We start from the raw sequence: 20,473 nt of genomic DNA, 5'->3' as shown, positions 1-20,473 counted from the left end.
TATCTCAGACAGGGGACCTTCTTCCTTCCTAGGAGATGGTGTGCAAAAGTCACTCCTTTTGTGGCTACTCCCAAGTTTAACAGTCTCACCTCAGCACATGGCTATCCTAGTGGTTCTTCTTGTTTCTTCTTGCTCAGCTAAGGTTTTTGGTGCAGTGCCACAGCTGGACAGTGGGTGTGTGGTTACGGGGAAGTTCAGAGGTCTGGTCTGGTCTTGATGTGTATTCTTTGATTGTCCTTTTCTGGGAATACCCTTCATGTTCTTCCTTTGTGTTTATCTGACTTTCTCGTTCTCTCTTGCAGATCCTAACCCAGGAGGACTGGAATGTTGTACTCTATAATGGCATGGCCTCCACCTCACCGTGGGCTTCCCTCTACTTTGTGGCTCTCATGACATTTGGCAATTATGTACTCTTCAATCTTCTGGTGGCCATTCTTGTGGAGGGATTCCAGGCTGAGGTGAGCTGCCACCAAGGCTTCATCAGGAGGAGGAACAGAGGTGCTAAAAAGGGATCCTTTGTGACGCTGTCAAGATACTGGACTGGAGGACTTTAAAAGTATCACCCCTCTTTAATTTCACTCATGAAATGACCCTTTTTAGGATAGTATTCAATTAAACAAAAGAAAAAAAAAAAAAAAAAAAACAACCCCTAGTGTTAATCCTTACAAGGAAAGAGGCTCTCTGGAAGGGGATTCACAATTTCTGTTCTGTGTAACAGAACTTACCTTAGGGTAAGCCCTTTACTCATCCAAAAGCAGCAGTGCAGTCTATCAGCCATCCCAAATCACACTCTTTCCAGTGACCACACTGAATGCCTGACTGCCAAGGACAATTTTGCAGTTGTTCCAGAAATGAAAGACAAAATAGTCTTTTCTATTTGAGTTTCCAACTTCAAAATTTGTGTGTTCCAGGGTGATGCCAACCGCTCATACTCAGATGAAGATCAGAGTTCTTCAAACGTGGAGGAATTTGATCAATTCCAAGAGGTCCAGGAAGGCTCAGGTATAATAGCTCAAACAGTCTTACTTGCTTGTGTCCTACTGCTGTTTGGTGAGAAATCTAAAAGCAGATTCTGCAGAAAATTTACTCCCACTTCTGAGAACTTGCCAGTTTTTATTTTGAACTTTATGCCAGTTTGTGGTGTTATTTGTGGAAAAACAGGGACATGTTGACATGCTGAGGAATGTGGTAGCTAAGTGGAACAGTTCTTGAATGACCTCCAGAACAGCAACTGGAAGTGAGAAGAGATGCTGTCTCTAGTTATCTTCAGGGTCGCCATTTCAGGAACACTGTATCCAAATCTGAAACCTACATTTGGAGAGGGGATACCAAGATGATAAAAAGGACTCAGGCAAATCTGGAAGCCTTGCCTCATAGTGAGAGACTAATGAAGCTTAGAGAAATCAGGAAAGTTACTTGATCACTCTCTCTGTAGTTGTAGACCATAAGGAGGGAGTTGTGGTGGTAGATAGCTCTTTAATTGAGCAGAAAAAGGCATAATGAGATTATAAAGGTTGGAAGCTCAAGCTAAACAAATTCAGACTGAAAAAAAAAGCCATATATTTTCAAGGAGAGATAATTAACCGTGGGAGCAACCTGAGTACAAACCACCTGGTAAGGTCTCTATCCCTCAAAGACTGAAAGTCTTTCTACAAAGAGGTATTATATTTCAAACAGGACTTAGTGGCAGGGAACAGCAAGAGTAGCTTGCTCTGCAATGGATGGTGATCCAGGAGTTGAAGAGGACAGAGATCCAGACAGGAGGGCAGGAGCCCTACTGCACACTCTTGCACAAGGTGAGCAGAGTAGGTCAGCTGACAGTAGTAAGGGTCTGCCAATGATTCAGTAATTACCAGGCAAACCCACAGTGGTGAGGAAGGTCTTGAGGTCAAACCAAGCAGTCCAGTCAGCAAGACAAGATCAGGATCACCAAGGTGCAAGGACAGGCACAAGTATACTCACAGCACAACTCAGACATGCACCACAGGCACATTTCTGAGCATAAATGCAGCTCTCACAGCAGGGAGAAGTGGCTCCAGTTTTTGGCTCACAGTCTTTTCCTGCAACTTAGCTCTTTTCAAAGCAGTCCTGGCTTGAGTTACATGGCTGCACCATATTAGAGCTTATGCTGAATGCAGGCAGTCAAATCCATGAGATGGCAGAGGAAGGAGAGGTTACAGAGGTGTTAGTGGATTCATGGCTGTCATGCAGATGCAGATAGGTGACCTTCATTATGCAGTAAGTCAAACAAAAATAGTTGCTCCAGTCCTTTCAGGAGTTAAAATTCAATATCCTGTCCTCTTCATGCATCTCAAAAAATGCTGATTGTCATCTACAGGACTTAAGATTTCCCTCAAAAGTGTCCCGAATCTTAAAGGTCAAGGATCAGTCATATGAGAAAGGGCAGTGGAATAGGATAGGCTGGGATGCAGGTTTTGTATGCAGTATGATTGCAGGAATTTTATGGCAACCTCAGTACATGGCTGGCTGTGGCTATCTCTACATCTTAGTCTCTTGCCCAATGTTTCAGCCTAACTGCTTTAAGTAGCCAATCTGACAGCTGGTGGAATTTGTTCAGACCTGAAAATGCTGGTGTCTGCTTCTGGCATGCAGAAGCATGCTCTTGTGCCGCTGTTCGCCCTCATGCTCTGTCTGTCAGTCTGAGGCTGCTTGGCCTCTGCTTGTCTGCCTCTCCCCAAGGACAGATGTGGTTGGCTTTGGAGGCTGAGGAAATTACTTTAAAGCCTTCCCAGCTTGCACTGCCTTTGTCACCACACCCTAAATCAGAGAAATAGATGTTGATTGATGCTAAAGGGGTAACAATCTGTTAGCTGCTGTTAACATGTTAAACTGCTTAGGCATCAAAGCAGTCAATGGATAGGGAGGAACCCACCTTCTTCTTTCCTCATTCTTCTTTCTGCATCTTTCCACTTAGATCCCAAGCTCTGTGCAATCCCTGTGACACCTAATGGGCACCTGGACCCCTCCTTGCCCTCTTCCAACCCACCAGTGATTTCTGGGGGAGTCACCAACTCTTCACGCAACTTACTGCAGCTTGACCAGATTCATGTTGCAGTTGGCTCCCGGAAGAGCAGTGTGATGTCCCTGGGGAGAATGACTTATGACCAGCAGTCCTTGGTGAGTGAGGGAGTATAAACGAGTGTCATACCCTTCTTTTGAAGGCCAAGTGCTTTGTTGGCTTTCTGCCATCACCTTCGGGTTTCTGGGAAGGATTGCACTGCTGCTGTAGGCTTCTAACACAACTGCATCTTAAGAATCCAGATTACATTATTTTTCTAAATTTCCAGATTTTTGAAGTCTATTTCCAAGTTAATTATCTATATTCCTTTGAGTGTGGCAGAGGGAGAACACCAAGAAGACAGTCTCCCTCTTACAGTGGAACATGTTTTTTCTCCTTGCCTTTTCCTTGTTTTCCTAGAGTAAGGGACACCAAATGATGCCTTGAGTTAAGAGGTGATGCCAGAACCACCAAGTCCTGTGGGATGTGGGGTTTCTTTATGAGACCAGATGACTGCCGATGGCAAAAGGAAAGAACCTGCTCTTTGTACGGGAGGGAAAATACTGCTTTATTTGCTCAGCAGCTACTTCTACCTCCTTTCCCATCCACACCAGAGCCCGATTCCCTGACGCCCTGCCTGTGCCAGGGCTTTTTCCTCAGGGGGCCGGGCCCAGAGGCAGGGATAAGCCACTGCCCAATCAGGGATAAAGTGGGAGTGGAACAGAGTTGGGTCACATTCCGGTGTGGGGGAGGAGCCGGCGGCCGAGCAGGGACAAACCACGTGATCTAGTTTCTGAGGGAAACCGGGAAAACATTACAACTCAAATGAAACACAATATTAACCAAAGTAATACACTGTAACAAAGCCCCATTACAGATGGGATTGTATAGGAGCTTTTGTAACAGTGGAAATACTGTCCTTGAGCTCCCCATAGCAGATTCTGCTGCCCCCCTTACCCAAACATTGCAGGTTATCTAACCAGCGCATCTCAGACCGGTCCACCTTGTAACATCAGTTTCTGGGCTTTCTACCAACTGGCATACACAACTCTGGGGAGTGCCTCGGTGCTTAAAGGGTTCATACCCCTGTTATTTCCAGAGAGTTCTAGCAGCCATGTACTATGTGACACCTTGCTGATGTGGTTGGACTAGACTATAACCAAGAAGCCTGCTTCTCTCATTTCTCCCTTTTACTAAGACTGGACTCAAAGATGGTGTGTCAGATGATCCATCACCTTGTGTTATCCTTAACCCCAGCACAGTGTAAAAAGCTGCCAACCAGATTGTTTGAGAGCTTTACTCTTGCTCTGTGCTGGTGTAAGTTACAGTATCAGGCACCTGGCCTTTGGCTTTATTACTTCCCTGAAAGCGCTTTGCACACAGATGCTATTATTAAAGTAACCACAGTCAACACCATCGCTAACTCATTCATTATCAATTTATTGTCAGATTTACCAAGATTGCTGCTGAATTCCCACCATGCAAGTTGTTCAATATCTGATAAATCGCAGCTTTCTGGCTTAGGAGCTCAGGGAGAAGTCTGTGATTTTAGAGATGATCACATGCTCTCTCCTTGTGCCCAGTCACTCAGTCCTCATCCCACTCTCTTACAGTCCAGCTCCCACAGTTCCCACTACGGTGCCCGGAGCCGCAGCGGAGCCTGGGGAAGCCGTCGCTCCAGCTGGAACAGCCTGGCCCGAGGACACAGTCTGAAACACAAACCTCCCTCAGCTGAACATGAGTCCCTCCTGTCTGGGGAAATGCACAAGGTGGCAGATGGGGAGCCAGATGGGACAGGAAGCATGTTTCATCATCACCGGACACTCTCTCTGGATTATAAAGGCTCCTGTGACCTTCTGGAGTTGGCCTCGGTCCCTTCTGACCACAGAGTGACCCATAAGCTAGGACCATCACCTGGAGCCAGTGAGCATCAGGACTGCAATGGCAAAATGCCCAGTATTGTCAAGGAGATCTTCCCAAAGATGAACAACCACAAAGAACAGGGAGAGGATGATGAAGAAATAGATTATGTGAGTGCTTGGTGGAAGAGCCTGGGGTTACATCACAGTGCTCTGGGAAACCCCAAATCCATCCTCAAATTTCAATCTTCTTGCATGTGGATGGGAAAGCTTGCAAAGGTGCTTTAGGAAAGCTGGAGGATAGCACTGAATGTGGATAGGACCTTCTAGGCACAGACGAGCTCACGCCACATTGTCAGGCTGCCTGCAAGTCAGGTGGATGGTGGTAGGAAGGCAGATATGAGACATACATGTGGTCATTCAGGGGTTGTTATTTCAGAGCAGTGCAGCCAGTGATCTCTACAAGATAGGAGAGGTCCGGCTGTGCAATAGTGAAAGTTTTGCATAGGGAACATCAGCAGACCAGAGCAGGAAGCACAGGTACCACAGGCAAGGCAAGTGGGTTTTGTGGTATCAGCCTGGGAGGCAGGAATCTGTGAGCAGATCAGAGGGTGGAAAAAGTGGAATGAGGGTCAGTCAAAATCTGAATAGACATAAATGTCTGTATGAAATTCTCAGTCCAAGTGCCAACAGAAAGTCTTCATGTCCTGGCTTCCCATTTAGCTGAGGTAGGGAGGAAACATTGCCCTTGTGTAACACAGTCCTTCCAACGCCGCTAAGAAGGCATCATGGGATAACATCCTACTCTAGAAAGGACACCAGCAGTTTTATTTTTCATTATTTGGGGAGGAAAACAGCTGTCAAGAGGTAAACAAGCCCCAGAAAAAAGCTTCTACCTTCTTTTCTGTGACTTGTTGCCTTTGAGTTGATTTTCTCAATTGAGGGATTAAAGAGAAGCAGGTAGTGGTATGTTTGAGTCAGATGTGAAAGGAAGAATATCTCTCTCAGGCAAGTGAGAAGGTGACCAGTGACAATTGCTTCTCCTGCATCCCTACAGAGCCTGTGCTTTCGCATCCGGAAGATGATGGAAGTCTATAAGCCAGACTGGTGTGAGTTACGGGAAGATTGGTCCATATATCTCTTTTCTCCACAGAACAGGTTTGTGCAGTTTTTGCCATGAGAGGGTTGAGATGATGGGGCAGATTCTGTTGCTCTGCTGGCCACATCCCCTGATGTTAGGTGGCAACTTTAAACTTAGCAGCTGAGAATGTGTATTTTCTCCTCTGTTGTCCCTTCTACAGACGACATTTCTTTTCCTAGATTCCTGCAATGAAAGGAAAGCTGAGCATCCTAAATAGCTGTTGTGATCTTCCCTCCCTTTGAAGCATCTCATTTTTATTTTCTGTAATCATAAATATTTATAGCAAAGCAAGACAGGGAATACTAATGTTAACACAAAAAGGATAAAGAATGTATTATTAATGACTCCGTAATACTGATATTTTCTCCCCTGGTACCAGAATAGCATCTTCATTTAATTTACAGTCCCAGTACCAACTTACCAGTTATATCACACCTTTTAGGGTAAAGTTAGAATTCTTCTTGCATTAAAAAAAAAAAAGGAAATTTGTGTTAAATGCTTCCTGTTAAAGAGATCTCACCAGGAGAAAATGTCCATGTATCCCAGCCAACAGTATTCTCAGCCATGCATATTGCCCCTTGAAAAGAATGGGCTTTCATTATAGGTAACAAGGGAGAGTTTTTTGCTCTGGGTGACACCGATGTTGATGTACATAGTGTCTTTCAGAAGTGTGGTCCCCATGACTGCTAACCTACCTGCTTCTCCTGAGCTTTCAGTATGTGGCCTCTTTCAGCATGTGGGGTGGTACAAAGTGTGAGTTTATGAGGAAAACTAGAAATCAGTCTCTTTACAAGGCAAGAGAGGAGCAGGGGATCATAGTGTTTAAGAAACCACTCTGGCACTGGGGAAATTAATGGAGGTTCAGCTCATTGCTCTACCCTTGTTCTGCTCCAGGCTCCCTGTGTGACCATGTACCACCCTGGGCTATTGCTATTTCAAGGGACATCAGTATCAGCGATTAGAAAGCTGCTATTTCAGAGACCAGTTTTGGCCAGAGTGTTTAATTCTGTGTCCTCTTTGCTGATAAATTCATTCTACCCAAGGCACGGGTGCCTACTGGACCTCTCTTGCAGGTTTCGCCTCCTGTGTCAAACCATCATTGCTCACAAGCTCTTTGACCATGTAGTGCTGGCCTTCATCTTCCTGAACTGCATCACGATTGCTCTGGAAAGACCCCAGATTGAGCACAGAAGCACGGTGAGAACCACTACCTGTCACACACTTTTTAACACAACTTCTAACAGTGTTTCCAGAGTGTTCCTGGTACTGGCATGATCTCTGGAAGAATTTCAGCATTAAACACTAGCTCCAACTCATCTATTCAAATACCTAAATACTAGTAATTGACATAAATGTGTTCTTCCCCTGCAGGCTCTTAAAATGGGACAACCCCCTTTAAAATACAGAAAAGCTAGTTCCTTCTGTGTTGGAAAGTAAGAGTCTCCTCCACAAACCTGCATATAAGAGATAAATGGCAAAAGGGACAAGGACTGGGAACTGAAAGATAGGAGTAACTTCCATGATGTAGGAATGGTACATCATCATTCGTGTATGCTGCCCTTGAGCTATCTTGGAGGTGGCTCAAGCTGGCAAGTGAAATTACTTTTACTGCTTGTCTGCCTTAGCTGACTCCCAGACTCTGCTGCACTTGGACACAATCTGTGGTCTCTTTCTCTTCGGGAAAGAGTCCCAGGTCAATGCAGCAGGTTAGGCCTGAGCAGCACTGACAGAAAAGGGAAGAGGGTGCCTTGAATCCAGATTTACAGAATGCAGAAAAATCCCATCCATTATGCTCTGGCAGAACTGCGTAGGATCCTGTCCCAGCCAAGGTATATGAGCTGAAAGCTGCCTAGACCTGGCCTCTGCCAGGGACATCACTCTTATTTCATCAGCTTTCAGACCCTTCACAGGAATGCAAAAATATCAAGATCATCTGTGGGGCCTGCAAGAGTAACAAGAAGTAGTCAAAATACATTTAAGGTCTTTCTCTGTTTTGATTTGGTTTTTTTTTTCCCTAGGAAAGAATCTTTCTCACTGTGTCCAACTATATTTTCACAGCAATATTTGTAGCTGAGATGACACTGAAGGTAAGTTACTGGAAAGCTGAGAGCCTTTTTCCAGTGCCAAATACTGTTCATGTTTGCTCAGCACCCTTTTAAAATCTGTTCATCTTTTCAGTGTGCTAGTCCTTCCCTCTACTTTTATAAAGGCAGATGCTGCCTGGGGTTCAGTCCTGTTTTGTTAGGCATAGAGATGTTTATTGTAGGTATTAGATCTAGTTGGATATTAGTATTCATGAAGGGTAGCTGGCATTCAAGTGTGGATTTTGTAATGATGTCAAATGTCCCTTCCCTTTCTCCTGGAGCAAGAATGGGGGACATAACAACTATATTAATGACATGCTCAAAGTTCAGATAATTATTCAGTTGGTGTCAAAGTACTTTGCAACAATCAGAAAACCTTGTTATTGCCTTTTCATGTTTGAGAAAAAGTCCTAAAACTGGGAAAAACCCCTAAAATTCATATCCAAATTTTGCCTGTGATTTGCAGGATGTTAATATCTTCCCATGGTCTCCAAATTCTGTAGCACTCACTGTTTTTCAGAACTGCTGGCCAACAAATTACCGCATTAAGAGCCAAAGTATGGATTTGGTGCCTGACTTTACCTCCAGGCTGATCTCTGAATAGGGAGACTTTGCCCAAGTCTCTGGTGTGGCAGGGAAAGGTTTCCTCTGTGTCCCCTACAGTGTCAATGTACTCAGGGAGGCAGAAAAAAAGACATTTTCCTTCACAGACATCCAGGTGAAAGGAAAAGTTTATGAGATGACATGTCAGTGTCATGAGGAGTTGACAACTATTCCCTTCTCTCATTCTCTCTATAGTTGCCCTCCACCAGGTAATATAGGAGCCATTTCACCACCTCTTCTCTCCCCTCTCTTCCAGGTGGTCTCTCTAGGCCTGTATTTTGGGGACCAGGCTTATCTCCGCAGCAGTTGGAACATCTTGGATGGCTTCTTGGTCTTTGTGTCTCTCATTGACATTGTGGTCTCAGTGGCCTCTGCTGGCGGTGCCAAAATCCTGGGGGTGCTGCGAGTGCTCCGGTTGCTGCGCACTCTACGTCCCCTCCGGTCAGAACTCCACCAAGCTCTGTTCAGCCCCCTCTTCCCACTGGTTATCCCCAGGAGGAGTCCCAGGGTCAGATCCAGTTGTGCCAGGCAAAGTGTGGTCTTTAACAGGCAATAAGCCACAAGGAGGTCCCCCTTAGCCATATATGGGTCTGATGCTGGAGGTACCTCATCAAACAACAAATCCATGGGAAAGTGTCTTGGTTTTGAAAGACAGTTGTCTGCCAAGGAAAGCTAGAGCCTCCCTTGGAATGGAGAATGTAACCCCCCTTCCCTCCAAATTATTATAATTTTGCAATTAGGGGCTTTCAGGCAAAGATATGGGAATAGGAGTAGCTGTTCTTTACTAGGAATACTAAAAAAAAAATAAAAAAAATAAAAAAAGGAAAATACAAATGTAGTAGTAGTAAAAAAAAAAAAAAACAAAACCCAAAAAACCCCCCCACACACAAAAAAAACACCCCAAAACCAAAACCAAAACCAAACAAACAATGACCTGGCACCCTGGTGGTCAGGGTGTTGGAAGCAGTCCAAATAAGTCCTCCTGGAGTAACAGATGTGGTTCTGTGGAGTAGAGATGGTCCTGTAGAAAGTCCAGTGGTGGCGAGATGGGTCCAGTCTTCCTCGGGGAATCCAGTGGAAAAACCGGATACCTTGTGTCCTTCAGTCCCAGTTTTTATCTAGCTAGGAACAGCTGGCTCCTCCCCCACTGTGTGGAGCATCTCACAATGGGATGATGGAATGTGTAATGTCACTGGGGGGCATTACACAGTTTTCAACAGATGAAATAGAATACACATTTTTAGGTTACGTAATCCAAGACAGAAAGAAAAGGCTTTTTGATTACAAGGGAGGGATCTCCACTGTGGGGTCACTGCACAGGGAGACAGGGGTCTGCTGGTGAAAATGCTTAGCTTAGGCCAAACCTCCCTGCCATCCCTCTATCACCCTTCCCTTTCCTTCCTTTCCAGAGTCATCAGTCGAGCCCCTGGTCTGAAGCTGGTGGTGGAGACACTAATTTCCTCCCTCAAGCCCATAGGAAACATTGTCCTCATCTGCTGTGCTTTCTTCATCATCTTTGGCATCCTGGGTGTGCAGGTGGGTTGTTACTGTCCATCTAACAGTAGACCCCTTGAGCCCCCTACTGCCACTGGCACCTGTACCCCCAGGTCCTATAACAGACACAGGGAGCCAAGCAGAGCAGGAGAGACAGGGAAGCCAGTGAATTTTCTGTGTTTGCTCTCTTCCCCAAGTGATCTCCATAATGACACAGCCTTTGGCAAGCACAGATGGGTGCTCAGCAAATGCAGGCATTGCTGGACGTGAGAGACAAGAGTTAACACACCTGGCAGAAGCTGGGTTAGGGTTTGGGTCAGCGTCACACTCTTCCAGCTCAAGGAGAGCCCAGGGCTGGCACAGCACAGGGCTCACTGGACCAGTCCACAAGGGCAAGCAGCTCCCTGCCTGCTCACATGAACCATGTTCCAGTCAGCTCTCTTTCGCCCCCTCACTCTGAGCCCTAAATCTACCCACAATCTTCTTTTTTTTTTTTTTTTTTTTTTTTTTTTTTTTTTTTTTTTTTTTTTTTTTTTAGTCCTCTTTATTTTTGGTTTTTGCGTTGCAGAGGAGCAAGGATGTGGGCGTTACTTCCATCTCAGGGAATGCACTATACTTAGTTTGCTCTGATGTATCTGTACAAATGCACAATCCAGTACCTTCCATATGGGTAAAGGAGCTCTGGGCAGAAGAGTCACAGCAGTGCAGTGCAGCTTTGTGAAAAAAATATATATGAGAAGAAGAGGATTTTTTTTTCTGGTTCTTTACCCTCACATGAGATCTTCTTTTCCCATCAGCACTCTCAATAACTGGGAAGCAGGGAAGGAAGATTACTCTAGGGGACTGATTAGAAGACACTTTTCCCCTTTGTACACAGAAAGGCTACCTTGAGGGCTGTCAGATGGTGGGCTTGCAGTCACTGCTGTCCTGGGGCAAAGGAGGAGGCTGAAAAGCCAGGTGTAAGCTTACAAGGGTGGTCCTGGCTCCTTTGCAATGGTCAAGCCTGTGCTCTACATTGTGTTGGTGGTGTCCCTGTCGTGCTTTTTGTGGCTTGTAGTCTTGCAGGCCACGCAGCATCTTGGCAACTTCTGTACAACCCAGGGAGTATGGGGAACCCTGTGGGGAACCTGTGGGGAAAGTGACCCTGATGGGGTCAATCCCCTCCTGCAGCTTTTCAAGGGCAAGTTCTACCACTGCCTGGGGGTTGACATCAGGAACATCACCAACCGCTCTGACTGCGTGGCAGCCAACTACAAGTGGGTGCACCACAAGTACAACTTTGACAACCTGGGACAGGTGAGTTTGCCAACAGCCCCCCCCTCTGATGGGAACCCAACACAGGGTTTGTCTTCTCCCCAGGGAACAGATGCAGTGCCTGGAAAGCCAATGCCTGGGCCAAAAGGGGCAGTTATTCGGCATGGGTGTCCACGCAGAAGCTGTGTCACTAGTGGGTTGCTATCAGAATGACACTTACAGGATGGGTGGGAAAGAAAAGTGGTGGCAGCAGAGAGCTTGATTTTCTCTTTTCTCCTGCCACAAAACAGATATTCTTCACAACCTCTCTCCTCTGGTGGGTCTAGGTACACATGGCTTCCTGTCACCCCCTCCCTTGTCCTCCATGGGGGAAGGAGCAGATTTTGATGTGTGCAGAGACACAAGAAAAGTATTTCAGTGCTGTATGTGTTAGAGAATAAACACACAATATTTTTTTTCTGCCTGCCAGATGCACCTGCTCCTCATCAGCTTTGCTTTATATGTTGCAGGCTCTGATGTCCCTCTTTGTTCTGGCTTCCAAGGATGGCTGGGTCAATATTATGTATAATGGACTTGATGCTGTGGCTGTTGACCAGCAGGTACATGGACTTTCTTGTGACAGGGCCTTTTCACTTTCCTTGCACTCGTAAGGCAGAAGCATCCTTTAACATCCTGCTTCAGACACCTCCCTCAAACCAAGAGTCCCTTCCAGGCCCCTTCTGAATCCTTTGTTCACCTATTTGCAAGGTGTCAGGTCCATGGTCTTGTCTAGTCCATGCAGGAAGGTGTACTATGGCTATGCTGTGGGTGTCTGTGGTAGTGTCAGTGGGCCTTTATCTATTTGTAATGAAGAAGCAATAATGTCATGTATCTTTCTGGGCATGCTGGCTTCCTCCTTGCCCACACATGGTTATTTCAATACCTTGTAAAGCAGGATCTGTTGGGCTGCCTCCCACTGCATCCTTATTCCTCTACTGCTAAGGCAATGACTGCCTCTGTTCTCCTCCCACTCCAGCCAGTGACGAACAACAACCCCTGGATGCTACTCTACTTCATCTCCTTTCTCCTCATTGTCAGCTTCTTTGTGCTCAACATGTTTGTGGGGGTGGTGGTAGAGAACTTCCACAAGTGCCGGCAGCACCAGGAGGCTGAGGAGGCGCGCCGGCGGGAGGAGAAGCGCCTGCGACGCTTGGAGAAGAAGCGAAGGAGTAAGGCACAGCCTAAATGTTTGGTTGGTTCGTAGGCCAGGGATTTCGGAGAAAAACCTTTTCCTCTTCTTTTTCTTTCCCAATGGGCTCGTGGCTGTGCTCTCAGCCTTCCTCCTTGCACTACTGCTGTGTCACCACACACTTCACTGGGGTGGTCTGGAGAAGAGGGGTGTCTGAGGAGGTCTGCTGGGACTCCAGGGAAGGCACTGGGGAAGGGTTTTAGCACCCTGCTCCTCAGGAGATAATGTACCAAAAACACCCCTGTGCACATGCTGACAGACACGGTTGACATGGGGCCTGCACACATTGATATGCTTCCTGTGCCTGGGCTTCCTGCAGCTCAGCTGATGATTGAAGAAGAACCTGGACAGACCATTATTTGTGTTTAAACCCGAATTTATAGAAGAGGAAAAAAAAAAAAAAAGAGGAAGACCCCTGTGTTTTATGTCCCAGTGACCCCAGTGTTGCAGTGTTACTCCTTGGGATCCCAAACCCTCTGTGGAGAAGGAAACCTTCTGTTCCTGGTGTTTCTGTCCTGTTTTGAGTTACCTTGAGATAAAAATCGCTAAAGCATACTTCCTCCTGGAAATCATCCCTACTACCCAGACTTCCATTCACAGCCTATGGGCATGCTCTCCCTTCCTCTGCTTCAGTTTTTCCCTTCTCTCCAGGGACTTTCCTCAAACCATCTGTTCCCTTTTATCATAAGTGATCTTAATTTGTCAAGATATGAAAGTACCATTCCCACAAAAACAGATTAACAGATTTTCTTTCTAGTATTCTGTTCTTTGTCTTTTTTCCTACATATTTTTCCCCATTTCTTCTTCTTCTTCTTTTTTTTTTTTTTATTTTGTCCCCTCCTCCCTATGTCTTTTACCTATTCTTTTCTGTTTTTTCTCTCACCCATCTGCATTCCATTCTCTTTCAATACCTATTACCAATGTTATGCCTTCTCCCTCCTCAGTGTTTCTTACCCATTTCTCTCTTTCTTCTAATTTCTTCCTAACTCTGCCCATATCCCTCTTTCCACTGAAGAGGCGCAGCGTTTGCCGTACTATGCTACCTACTGCCACATACGCCTCCTTATTCATTCGGTCTGCACCAGCCACTATCTGGACATCTTCATCACTTTCATCATCTGCCTCAACGTGGTCACTATGTCCTTGGAGCACTACAACCAACCTGTGGTGAGTGAGAGCATGGAGATAAGTCCTGCCTCAAGACATTGTCATTTTGGTACAGCTCTCTAGCTCTCTAGACCATTACCCACCAGCATAAGTAGGACACTTGGTTGTCTCTAAAAACTCGTGTTAATGTTTTGTAGGAATTAGTTTTGTAGGCAAATTTGTGTGAAGATTTTCATGTGTATCCAGAAATGTAGTTCTTACTCAGACACTTGTTATCCACTAAAATCAATAGAGAGAAGGTATCTGAGCAAGAATCAAGCCCCTAGAAAGCATGATGCAATGAAATCTCTGTGCTCTATATTAGTAAGTGGATATGTGGGTCAGCCAAATTTAGCTGTCTGCTCTGCTTTTTATTTTCCCCTGGATTCTAATAGGAATGGTGGAAGCAGCAGTGTCCTGGGAGCTTCAGGCTTTGCATCAGATTTCCAAATGTCAGCCCAATTCCCCTGCCATATGGCCTCAGCTGACAGAACTGAGAGAGTGTTTGGTTGTATGTCATGGGTTGAGACATCTTTACCAAGCCACCTTTTCTTCATAAGAGAAGCTGCAGGGCCAAAGTGCTCTGAGCAGAGCCTCTCTCAGCTGCAGGGTGTGATTCCAAACACAGCACCTTGGAGGTCAAATAAGTTTTACACTTTGCTTGGGTACAGACCATGTACCTCTCAGGTGTTCCAGGCAAAGTTGCAGATGCCTTTGGTGGGAAAAATGTATGCTTCACAAATCAAAGAAGCCTTCTGCCTCCATATGTAGACAAAGCATTCGTCATGACATCTGCCCAGTGGCACTTCAGTTTTCTCTTCAGAAGACCCTTGGTTTGGGTGACAGCTGTGGTGTCTGAACAGATTGCCTGAGATAGCTCAGGCTTTGATCAGGAGCTGAATCTGTCTGTTCTCATTCAAATCTATTGCTGGGCTCCTCTGTTTCCTGCCTACCTTGCCCAACTGCCCAGCTTTCATCTTGCCCTAGATGGTGCCCAGCTTTATATTTCAGGAACTCTCAACGTTTATCTGTTGGCGTCTTCACATCAGATCTTTGTTCCTCAACAAGTCACCCTCTTTCTTACTCTTCAGCTCCTTTTTCTGGAACAGAGCTCCAGCCAAGCCAGCCTGCTGTCAGGTTCTGTTAAACAATCTTCTCAAAGCACTTCAAGCCCTTTCAGTACAAAATGCCACCAAAAGCTGCCCACTGCTCACACTGGTTCTTGGTGGTAGTAAAGGGGCCACACATAAAAGAGCCAGACGCCAAAGAGGTCAGAGATATGATGTGCTGGCCCCAGACCAAAGCATGGCAGCATTTCCTCTGGTCAGAAATCACCCGAATCCACAACCAGAGTAACCTCTGTGCTTCACTCCTGGTTGATAGTTATGCCAGTGCCATTAACAAGATATCATTCCGGTGGCACAGGCTACTGGCAGAAGAAAAGTCTGATGGCATTTCATGGATTCTCTTGCAGTAGCCTCCTCCTCCCAATTATGCTGAACAGTACAGGAGAAAGGAGCAATAACTGATCCTGAGAACATTAGGGGGCAGAGGGGCTGGCTGCTGATTGCCCTTAGTAGGTGACCTCCACATTCAAGTAGGTAGGAAGTGTGGGGCAGCTTCCCCACCCCAGAATGAATACCTGGAACAGCTTCCACACTTCAGGATGAATTCCTGGCGCTTAGGAGAGTCCCCACACAGCGGGGTTATGTGTTTGGTGTTGCTTTTGCCACAATTCTTTTCCCTCTCTTTCTGTGACAGTCCCTGGAGACCGCCCTCAAGTACTGTAACTACCTGTTCACCACGGTCTTCGTGTTTGAGGCAGTCCTCAAGCTGGTGGCATTTGGTCTGCGACGATTCTTCAAAGACAGGTGAGCAGACGGTAGTTAGCTGTGGCTGTGAGACAGCTGGGTTTGGGGTAGAGCTTTGGGGATGGTGCCCTATCTAGACCGTGAAATGGTGGCAGAGTGCTCTGACTGCCTCCCAGTTCTGCACAGCATGGACCTAACCTCATCCTCCACAAGCATTGCCTCTAGGCAATAGCAAGAGTTGTCCAAAAATTGCCTCTTGGTTGTAGTCTGCAGGTTAGGCTAGAAAGCAAAGGAGATGAGGTTAGAGAGACACATTTTTTCCTGCCCTTGAGGCAAGTTGAGAGCATGCTGAAGCAGAACATATGTAGCAAAGTTGATTCAAGGTAGTAAGGCTGTAAAAAGCTGAGCCCATTAGTCAAAGCATAGCGTCATAGTTACACAGCTCCATGCTTTCAAATCATGCTGGCTTGCCTCTGGCTGCTCAGGGTGTGTGCAAAGTGAATCTCTGTTTCTCTGGAAAAGCCCATATAGGCTGGCTCAGAGTGGGCCTTGAGCTCATACATAAGGAAGTGTTTAGGATGAAGTGGAGACAAGTACCTTTTTTTCTCAGGAAAATGGAAAACCTCTATCTTTATTTATTCTCTTCAATTTTTCTTCTAAAGGTGGAACCAGCTTGATCTGGCCATTGTGCTGCTGTCTGTCATGGGCATCACATTGGAAGAGATTGAAATCAATGCTGCTCTCCCAATTAACCCCACAATCATCCGGATTATGAGGGTGCTGCGTATCGCCCGGGGTGAGAGAGACACTGGCCAGAGCAGAGGTGTATATGGCCAAGTGCAACTTGGTGCCGTGACTCATGGAGCATGGCTGCAGAGTCGTGAGCTTGCCCTGTCTCCACCCCTTGAGGAACCTCTGAGGTGTCCTTCATCACATCTCAGCAGGGATTCTAGGGTCTAGGACACCCTTAGAAGCTCAGGCGTTCGGGTTCCCTGGGTGGCGAAGCACTGGGAGGGTGGCCAGATGTGAGAGCTGAACTTTCTTTGTTACTCATTTTTGGGGCCAATATAGCAGTGGTGTGGGGAGCAGAGGCCACCAAGCAGGTTGAAATTTGCACAGGTAAGGTGGTGGCCAAGGTGTGCCAAGATGGCATAACAGTGATGGCTGAAGGAAGAGAAGGTGATGGAAGGAAAAATCAAAGCAGAAGGACAATTAGGATACACATTTCTGGAAAAAAGCATGTGGTTAGAGTGTCTGGGTGAAGCAGAAGCAGCTCAACAGATATGGGTGGCAGAAACAAAATATTTAGTAAAAGGACATGAACTTGAGGAAGAGGAAAAACTGGGGTTCTACCATCAAAAGCAAGAAGAGGAATGAGGGGAAAGTCCCATTTTTCTAGGGCAAAGAGAGACAGGACATCTGTCTTGTGCTACTGTCAATAGTAAGTCACATAAAGGATGCCTCTGAGCTCAATCTGACTGACACTTCTCTTGTGCTTGTTGTGGCAGTACTGAAACTACTGAAGATGGCCACAGGAATGCGAGCACTGCTGGATACTGTTGTTCAAGCCCTGCCACAGGTAAAACGTCTCCCCAAAAGACTCTCCTCTTCTGTTCCTTTTTCCAAAGGGTTGATTCTTGTGGAGTCTCAGGGATGGTGTCTACTGTGGTGTGCAGGCAACTGCCTAAAGACCATGTCCAAGTTCTCATGTCATTCATGGAGTTACAGCTCACCTCGCATCTCTCTTTTCCAGCATGTGAAAGAAATGAGGCTTGACTCCTGCTTAAAGGTAGATTTCTTCCCATCATGTCTAGCTAGTGTCTAACCGCAACTAGTCCATGGCTCCTTTCACCTCTCTCCATAGAAGGGAAGAGTGATTGGAAGCTATTTCAGGAGGAAAGGAAATCTTTCTGTCACTGCATCTCTCACCCTTCCCTGCCCCCTTTCCCCCTCTTCTCTTTCATTCGCACTCTCTTCACTCCTTTTCTTAGCCAGTGCTTCCCCCTTCCTATTTTTTCTTCTTTTCTCCTCCTGGATCCCTTTGTGTTTCTGAGCCTCTCATGCATGACGAGCAGTGACACGCTCTGTTGTGGCTCACACATCCAGCAGTTGTGTCTGCCGCAAGACATGGAGACAGAAGGATTTCATGAGCTGTGAGTGGCAGCTGCTCCCTAACAAGATGCTGACAATGTTTTACACAGGCTTCAAGCCTACTGTGAGCATCCTCCATGATGGATGAGCAGTCAGGGTGTCTGGCCCCTTCCTTTTGGATTGCTGAGGGAGAAATGTTAAGCAAGGAGTAATGGCACCAAGTGGCTCTACAGATCATACATCAGAGCAGTCCCTTGGCAGGCCCTGAGAAGGCAACTCTACTGCACGATATCAAAATGCACAGGCATTTGTCAGTTGATTTATCTGCTGATGTGCCAGCGCTGGTGAGTGATGATGAGCTGGGAATCAATCTGAAAACAGCATGAGTAGTTGGTGTTGGTTACAATAAATGTCAATCTGAATTAGAGGAATATGATGGCACAAAAGTGAAAAGGAAACTCTGTGATATTTTATGGACACTGGGCTCTGTCTGATCTCCCATGCTTTTTATTAAACAACAATTATTTGTGGTCTATTATAATAATAGTAATAGCAACAATATTAATAATACATGTGTAGGATATACAACATAATTCAGGATACTTATGGGCTGCAATACACTGGAAAGTAGAAGGAAGGGAAGATGAAGGATGTGCAGGCAGCACACTGGAATGTAAATTTTTATTAGTTCTGGCTCTGCTGCCACAGACTGGCTCAATGCAGCTTCTTTGCATCTTGCTCTTTTCCATTCCAGGAGGAACAATAGATGGTTTTTCTCAGGCAAGGATGAGGGACAGAGCAGGTCTTCAGGTCCAGCTTCTGCGTGTCTGTGGCATGTTTATTCTGAAACCCCAATAAATGCACACATATTAAGAGCTGGATGAAATAGTATCCAGAAACTGTTGGTAAGAGGACTCTGCAATATATTTGCACTCTAGATGATGAGATTCAAATTCTACCCCCAAAACATAGATAATAAATAAGAGAGGAGGAAATATTCATACCCCTGTGATGTAGACAGAGAAACTGAGTCATCAGACAAGTGTTTTGCACATGATGGCAAAGAGCACAGCTGGGACCTGTGAGTCTCTCTTTCTGCTCCCAGCCACAAACCACAAGTATATTCTTCCACACTTTCTCATTTCTAATTTTTCTGTCTCCCATTTGCCTACATCTCCTTTGCTAACCAAGTTTGTGGGCCAGGTCTTTTGGAGGTCAGTAATACCTGCCTCAAAGTAAGCAGATGTCTGAAAGTTTGGTCTTTAGGAGTTCCCTGGAAGATAATAACTAGCAGTACTTAATTCCTCCAGCATCAAAGCCTATGACTTCCTATTGACTGGCTTTTGCTACCTCCTATAACAAGTTTGCTTTTTTAATCAAGTTGTGTAGCAGGGATAAAAACATCCCTCCATACTTATAGTTGTGTAAAAATCTGAACTTAAAGGTCTAAAATCCAACAGTTTCAGCATTAAAAGAATGAATCTAGTCTCCATATTTATACACTGTTACTTCAGTGGACAATTGAATAATCTGTAACATTATTCTCCAAGATTTATTTGCTTTGCCAAAAGAAGTAGTTTAAAATAAGCTGTCCTTTCCCTTGCACTTTATCCTCTTCCTGACCTTTCTCTTTTTGTTCCTAGGGCACAGACTCAAATCAGGGATTTTGGCTTGCTAATGGCATACAAGGCATCTCCAGTTTCAATTCGGTCCTGTTTCAATTCCCTTCCTGTCTTTGTTACACTGCAGCAATTCTTAATAGTGAATAGAGCTTTAATTTTAAAGAACCCTTTGGAAATGTAGTCCTTAGCTAAGTTTTATTAACTTCCTTTTCTTAATGCCCTGTAGACACAGACCCAGCACTGTTTTCACAGCATTTACTATGGTGTCTATTTTAGTTATCAGAAATAATTCCTTCCAGTGAGTATGTAGGGAGCCAGGATGTGGCAGTCCAGGGGAGTGGCTGGGCTGAGTACTTTATTTCTCTCCTGAATTTGGATGGCACAGCAGTTACAAAGACTAAATTAGATTCCTGAAGTGATGATCCTAACGCAGGCCCAGTGACCACATACATTCAGACCAGAAACTGTTCAGTGTTTCAAAAAACCCGTTAAGTCCTTAATTTTTCCATGTCTTCTCTTCCCACCTGCTTGCTCCTCCCCCAGCCCTGATGGCAACTGGAGCCATCACTGAACATTTCCCAAGTGTTGAGAAGTTGTTTGGTTGCATTTGTACACTGGGATTTCACTGCTGTTCTCTTCAGACCTGGAAATGCAGAAACACTTTCTGTATAGATGTTAGGCTTTGGGATAGACTGACAGTGACGTTTGCTTTCAGGTGGGAAACCTTGGACTCCTTTTCATGCTCCTCTTTTTCATCTACGCTGCTCTAGGAGTGGAGCTCTTTGGAAAACTGGGTAAGTCTCAAGCAGACCATGCTTCAGTGTGAGCTGGCGGGGGTTTCTCAAAATCAAAACTCTTCAAAAATGGACTGAATTATTTGATGGACTTTATTCTCCCTTATGCATAGTTGATGTAAGAGGAATTTCCCTCTAAACTGTTTTTGTCCTAACAGCCTAACAAAATAAAAGCAGCCTCCGTTTTCTCTTACATTCTTCAACCTTTGCTTTTCCTGCACTCAGTCCCTGACACTGCCTTCAAGATCACAAGAAAAATTTTGTGAAAGTTTATTTACAGCTCTTGCCATTCAATATTGATCAAAAAGAAAGGCAGCCCAATGACAC

General features: G+C 45.5%; 1 protein-coding gene across 4 annotated transcripts in view; it reads left to right on the top strand.

Annotated features, from left to right (window-relative positions):
• The window catches only part of CACNA1I (calcium voltage-gated channel subunit alpha1 I), a 196,664-nt gene that overhangs the window by 158,279 nt on the left and 17,912 nt on the right, over nucleotides 1-20,473 (top strand). For all 4 annotated transcript variants that reach the window (XM_040062451.2, XM_058420267.1, XM_040062453.2 and 1 more), the window contains 17 exons: nucleotides 303-458; nucleotides 912-1,002; nucleotides 2,936-3,138; nucleotides 4,633-5,049; nucleotides 5,936-6,036; nucleotides 7,093-7,216; nucleotides 8,038-8,106; nucleotides 8,963-9,147; nucleotides 10,116-10,242; nucleotides 11,371-11,496; nucleotides 11,964-12,053; nucleotides 12,470-12,662; nucleotides 13,698-13,849; nucleotides 15,590-15,699; nucleotides 16,302-16,435; nucleotides 17,148-17,218; nucleotides 20,068-20,146. In XM_040062451.2, coding sequence (XP_039918385.1) covers nucleotides 303-458; nucleotides 912-1,002; nucleotides 2,936-3,138; nucleotides 4,633-5,049; nucleotides 5,936-6,036; nucleotides 7,093-7,216; nucleotides 8,038-8,106; nucleotides 8,963-9,147; nucleotides 10,116-10,242; nucleotides 11,371-11,496; nucleotides 11,964-12,053; nucleotides 12,470-12,662; nucleotides 13,698-13,849; nucleotides 15,590-15,699; nucleotides 16,302-16,435; nucleotides 17,148-17,218; nucleotides 20,068-20,146 — 2,428 coding nt within the window. The remainder of the gene's footprint in view (nucleotides 1-302; nucleotides 459-911; nucleotides 1,003-2,935; nucleotides 3,139-4,632; nucleotides 5,050-5,935; nucleotides 6,037-7,092; nucleotides 7,217-8,037; nucleotides 8,107-8,962; nucleotides 9,148-10,115; nucleotides 10,243-11,370; nucleotides 11,497-11,963; nucleotides 12,054-12,469; nucleotides 12,663-13,697; nucleotides 13,850-15,589; nucleotides 15,700-16,301; nucleotides 16,436-17,147; nucleotides 17,219-20,067; nucleotides 20,147-20,473) is intronic.

This window comes from Hirundo rustica, chromosome 4, assembly GCF_015227805.2.
Source record: "Hirundo rustica isolate bHirRus1 chromosome 4, bHirRus1.pri.v3, whole genome shotgun sequence".
Lineage (NCBI taxonomy): Eukaryota > Metazoa > Chordata > Aves > Passeriformes > Hirundinidae > Hirundo > Hirundo rustica.
This window is presented reverse-complemented; position numbering and strand designations above follow the sequence as displayed.